This window comes from Xiphophorus maculatus, chromosome 16 (genome assembly GCF_002775205.1).
Source record: "Xiphophorus maculatus strain JP 163 A chromosome 16, X_maculatus-5.0-male, whole genome shotgun sequence".
In the NCBI taxonomy this organism is placed as follows: Eukaryota; Metazoa; Chordata; class Actinopteri; order Cyprinodontiformes; family Poeciliidae; genus Xiphophorus; species Xiphophorus maculatus.
The window spans coordinates 24036079-24042268 of record NC_036458.1 but is presented as its reverse complement, the minus strand read 5'-3'; the positions used below and the strand labels follow the sequence as shown (position 1 = coordinate 24042268).

Here is a 6190-nt window from a genome sequence, read left to right as displayed (position 1 = left end):
TTAAGAGATACAGAAAAATGTAAATGATTTCAATAAAACACCAATGGCCGCATTTTGTGAGATGATGAAACTTACGAGTTTCCGTAAAACATTGAATGCAACATATTCCATTGTAATGGTGCGTTTGATTTACCTCCGAAATCCAACAGAACATTTAGGAAATACATTATATTATATTATATTATATTATATTATATTATATTATATTATATTATATTATATTATATTATATTATATTATATTATATTATATTATATTATATTAAACTTCTCATTAAAAATTGGTAAATTTAACCCTTGATGTTAAAGACACTAACTGAATACAAATACATTCGACATTTTTAGTTTTTAATTTCTTTTGATCTAAATTTCCACCCATTTTTATGTTGCACTTGGAGAATCAATCCCCCTGTCAAATAAAAACACCTGACTGTAACTACCGTACACATGAGAAAGTTGATTTTTCTTAGGGAAGTGAAATCCAAAACCACAGAGGAGGAAAAACTGGGGTGAAAACGTATTGGGTGGTTTATAGGCAGCCCTCCTCCTAATGCTTGCTTTAATCTGCAGTCAGGAGCAACATGGAAAAGTATCATCATCAGGGTCCAAAGGTTATCAACTGGTGCTTATCGCTACAGATGGGAATAAGGACACGAGTTCCTCCTGTTCAACATGTTGATGTTAGCCTGGCCGTGGCCTTCCTGTGCAACTACACTAGAAAAACAGCAAAAAGCGTAGGACAAGGGGCTGCTTTTTACCAGGCTATGTGGATGTGCTTTCTTTAATCCAGTAATGACCCAAACAAAATACACTGTGGCCAAATTATACATTTGTAGGAGTCCATGAACACTTTCATTTATATAATGTCCATGAAGCAGTAGTTTTTCCTGTAAACAGATGTGCAAAGTAGGAAGTAAGGAAACAGGAGCAACTACAATATTTTTAGGAGGAACGTTCATTACCTTTTATGTATCATGTGTCATTCATTAAAATACAACCACAGAATAATGAGGTGCTGCTAATCAAACACACTTGGTTAAGAGATAAACACTTAAGTGTTGGCAGCTTGCTGCTTATATGGACTTTTCCATCGTTGTGTAGAGAGAGAATATTCAGAGCAGCAGCATCTTCCCTTGAGCTGACATCCAAACCAGTTCAACCCAAGGTCAGACCATGAAATGCTTAGAAAGTCTACAAAAACAACTCAAAGAGCTCTGTCTCAGCTCTATTAGCCATAGTGGAATGCTATATGCTGAAGTTGCTGTAACATGTTTTGTTGAACTGCAGATATGCTGGGATAATGACAAACGGAGTGCTATATTGGTCAAAATATAAAGAAATGAGAAACAGTTTCAGAAACAAACTCTCTTTGTTGGAACTTCAGTTTTGTGCTTCATCGGTGCCCCCAAGTGGTCAAATAATGTGTTATCTGAAGAATTTGACAGCTTGACTCTGCCCTCAGTTCAGCATGTGGAGGGAAGCGACTTTTTATCAGTGCAAACATTTATTTAGAGAGGAAGCCGATGTGTGATATACCTAATGTCTTAGCTTTTCTGGATGCAATGACAAAAACCTTCAGGGCCAAAGTTTTATTCAGCTGCATATCTTCATATGTCAATAGGGAAGATATGCATTTCATTGGCAGGATGGATGAAGTTCATGACAGGACCAGGAGAAAAGGACTTCTTTAAAATGTGCTGAAACTAGAGCCCAAATGAGCAGGTCAACTGCAGGCTCTGATTATCAAAACTAGACCCACTGTGTCATAAACATTATGAAAAATGATGTAATCCATCCACACCAGAGCTCAGATCTGTTATTGATAATATAGTGCATTGTCTTTTTATTAAAGTATTTTTCATCTGAAGGTGTCAGTGACGCCAAACACAACACAAACATCTTAACAAACATGTTCATCAAGCACCAACAAGTATAGAAAATATCTCTGAGTCAGATTTAAGAGTAAAAAATGTGAAAATTTCACATTATTCACTTTATATAAAATACAACACATTATTTTAAACAACATGAGCAAAGAGATTGGGTTTTTTTTCATTAATTCTGTTTCTTTTTAACTCTCAGTTTTCAGTCTGATCAAAATAAAAATCCCGTTCTCAGTTCTAACCCATCATTTTCATCTGTTTTCAAAATGGGAGTCGGCACACAGATCATATCCACGCGGAAAACTGGAACAAACATAAAAACTTCAGCTGCTATAAGAACACATTCCCAGGTCAATACGAAGATCTTAAGTCAGTATCTGCTGGTGTTGATTTGAAATATATGAACATGTTTTCCTTCTAAAAACATAAATAGTTATAAAATGTGTTGTCCACATGAGTAAACTGAAGAGTTCTGCAGGTCAGACTGACTCCAGAGCGAACGCTGAGAGGAAGTGGGTGTGTCTCTGTATGGGGGGGGAAACAGAAAACAGTCGTTAGACGTTGAACTCAGGTGGAATAGATTTTAAGGTGAATCAAAAAAAGTGATTTCAGAGTTCGATCAAACATATACACCGGTCTGGGAGCCGGCTTCAGGAGAAGCTGCTATTGTTTAAACTAGGGGCTGGTCTGCCAGGGAGCTCTCAGCTGGTTAATGGTTATCCAGCGATATCAGATTTTACAGCCTCAAAGCTACGGGAAGTTCCCTTCAGTTCCGCATTCAAACCACATCTGACTAAAAGAGAACAAAGCTTTACACAAACACAGAGAGCACAGAGCTGATCAGGGATCAGTGGGTAGGATGGTCAACATGAAGAAGTCGTTTGGGGCACAAAACCAGAATTTTACATTTCCTATAAACAGCTGCTGACTCTAGTCGAATGACATGCAGTATCCAAACTTTATGTGTAAATTGAGGAATGAAGAATACATAGCAAAGTACTTTGTAGTACCGTTAACAAGGAGAAAATGCATTTCAGTTAATGTTTGTTATTGAAGCCCGACAATCCTCCTTTATCTAAAAATATAATGAATATCTAAATTCAGATTTTCAGGAATTACTTTCTAACTTCAATTTTGACAGATTAGGTAATTTTTTTATTCTAAGGACTAAATACATACATGATAGAGGTGATAGTCTGGAATTCGACAGAAAAAAAAGAATAACAAGACTTTCCCTTTTTGTGCATTTAAGCTTATACACCTAACCTTTATCTGATACTCAGAAACTCATAAAAAGGCTTTAAGGTATTTGCTATTGATGGGCACATCTGTAATTACACATCATTTAATGTCAAGATTGAACATTTCCAGAATCTTTTTTCAATAAACATTTACTGAATGTTTACTGAAAACATTCAGTAAAAGTATCAACCTCATATTTATGACTAAATGAAAATAATAATCAACGTGTCGATCTACCATATATACTTCTTCTAATAAATTACATAGAGTGAGAAGTTTGGTCAACTAGGAGGGACTCAGAGCAGAGCCTCTGCTTCTCCACATCAAGAGGAGCAAGAGGTGGCTCGGGCATCTGGTTAGGATGGACGCCCCACTGGTGGGGTGTTCCGGGCACGTCCCACAAGTAGGAGGTGCCAAGGAAGACCCAGAGGACGATGCAGAGGAAGACCCAAGACATGATGGAGGGACTATGTTCCTCTGCTGGTCTGGGAACGTTGTGGAATTCCATAGGAAGATCTGGCCAAAGTTGCTGGAGAGGGAAGTCTGAGCTGCTGCCCCTGTAACCCGACCCCAGATAAACAGAAGACAATGGATGGATGGATGATCAGATGTTTAAACAGCCCAGGGGGCGTGCTGTGGTGGCGTAGTGGTTAGCGCGACCCACGTTTGGAGGCCTTGAGTCCTCGACGCGGCCGTCACGGATTCGATTCCCAGACCCGGTGATATTTGCCACATGTCTTCCCCCTTTCCTGTCAGCCTACTTTCATATAAGGGACACTAGAGCCCACAAAAGACCCCCTGGAGGGGAGAAAAAAGAAAAAAAACAGACCAGGAGTGGAATCTATTTCCTAGCTTTGAGAATTAACATTCAGAAGCTTCTCATTCAACCTACCAAGCTCCAGGAACACTGAAACCTTTGCCAGTCTTTTCAAAGACTCGGTGTGGAAAGCCTCCCTTTTGTCATCTGAACTCTCTTTTAAAGAAACAGGAACCAAAGGACAGAGAATGAAAGGGGGTTCAGTTCCATCTCACTGAGGCCAGTACCATCAGCGAGGTCAGCCTCTCACCCAACACTGGTCACACACGCTGCCAGCATCAGCTGCTCCCACCGGTGGGGATTATTATCACACACTGGATTCAGAGAAGATGAGCCACAGTAAATCTTCCTCAGTTCAGGCGATGGACAGTTCGGAAGCACTGGGTCTCCTGTAGCACTCGGCTCAAAGGAAACTTGTTTCAGGTGACATCTTGAAGCGTCGGCAAGCACAACACAAATGTATCACATTTCTTCAGGACACTGGGACAAACGGCTCTGCTCAGGAAGTCCTAAACATGCCTCTGATCTTGTCAAGAGTCTTGAGCTAAGACTGGATCAAAAGGTACACACTGCCAAAGACGATATTAATAGTTATACAAAGTATTATCTCAGTATAATGTGTCTTTAATCTGTCAGCAGGTAGAGTTAAATTCCTCTCAATTTGAGAAGAAATGTCCTCTCAATTTCACCTCAAATGATTTTTTTTGGCGCTTTGTTATTTTTAAATGTTCCGTAGTTACTGTTTGTCATGTTAATGCCAATAAAAATATTTTGTAGACACCAATAAATAACCTATTCATCTTCTGCTTAGCAACCCAGAACAGGAACATTTAGTTTACATACTTCACTCAACCCCAAAAAAGAATCAAATCTATTAGTTAGAACAAATATCCAGAAGATTTCACTCAACCCAGAGCAGGAACTAGAACAAACTTAGAGTCCAGAGGAACTAGAGAAACTACTGATTACCATAGATTAACATTATCAGAACAAGAATCCAGAGAAACCCCTACTAGTTTATAAATCACCAACTACTTATTCTTAAACATGAGGTCATACTTTTTCGTTTTCTTTTGTCTTCTTCTGCTCTTGTCTTTGGTTTGTTGTTTTGTTGTATTTCCTCTAATTCATGTAAAGCACTTTGAACTGCCTTGTTGCTGACACTGTGCTATATAAATAAAATTACCTTATCTTGCCTGTAAACCTTGTCCAAATTCTGTCCCGGGTTTAGAAGAAGATAATTCAAAAATAGAAACAAAAACGCACCTTAAATAAAAATGATTCATTTGTTCCAGCGATGCAGACCCTGTACTTGGTGTCGGTTTCTTACCAAAATATTGTACATCTCTAATTTTTACCACCAGGCTACAAAACAATTAGACCAAAAATAAAAAGCTAAGAAACGGTGAAGGAGTGAAATGGCTTCATCTGGTCAGAATTGAATAGTTATTGAACATTACATTTAAAATTGATGCTTGATTAGAATGTCAACATTTTTTTATGACTGATTTATTACTCTCCAAGATGTGTTTTTATAGTGCAAGTAACTAAGCTATTCATTGTGAGAAATGTAATCCTTGTTGTTAACATGTCCTCAGCGCAATAAAGCGGCAGTGCATCTTGAACTTTGACCTGCTGTGTGTGATCTGGGCCTCACCTGTCCACCTGTTATGTGGGTGAAGTCTCCATAGTTGTGTGCGGCATCTCTACGTCACCGCCAGCCACGGGGAACACAGCAGTGTGCGGGGGGCTTTCCTGCGGGACCACCGTCTCCATGGCAACGGCCACCTGTCCCGTTTGCCGGGACTCCGCAGTCCCAGCGGCTGACCTCTGCGCTCGGCTTGCGCGGCCTCCGTTCCGGCGGAAAGAGTTCCTGATTCCGTTGGAGACGCGGCTGGAGAGCCGCCTCACTACCCCGCCGATGCCGCCCGCGGGGCCCTTCTTCTTCAGCAGGCCGACGTCATCCTCCAGCTCCCCCGGGGGCACCTCGATGTTCCCAGAGTACCAGAACACCCACCAGATGAGGCTGAGGAAGATGACGATGGCGCCTGCGTAGATGAGCAGGTCAAAGAAAAACACGTTGACGAACACCCCGAGGAGGAGCACGGTCAGGCCCACGATGTCAAAGGCGACAGCCAGCCAGAAGCTGCACACACAGCGGCCCAGGCCCCGGTACTCGGCCTCCATGTTCAGGTGTCAGCGGCTGGAAGGTGAGACAACCTGTCCTGCTCCGGGCACACAGGCGGACA

At 40.9% G+C, this 6190-nt stretch overlaps 1 protein-coding gene across 1 annotated transcript; it reads right to left on the bottom strand.

Moving 5' to 3' along the window:
* Window positions 1-1813: 1813 nt before the first annotated feature.
* On the bottom strand, window positions 1814-6190 carry LOC102224674 (transmembrane protein 238-like). The gene is made up of 2 exons (XM_005804134.2): window positions 5599-6190; window positions 1814-2406 (listed from the first exon to the last, which is right to left on the bottom strand). Exon 1 carries the CDS (start codon window positions 6126-6128, stop codon window positions 5610-5612), a length of 519 nt encoding a protein of 172 aa, XP_005804191.2. The 5' UTR covers window positions 6129-6190; the 3' UTR covers window positions 1814-2406; window positions 5599-5609.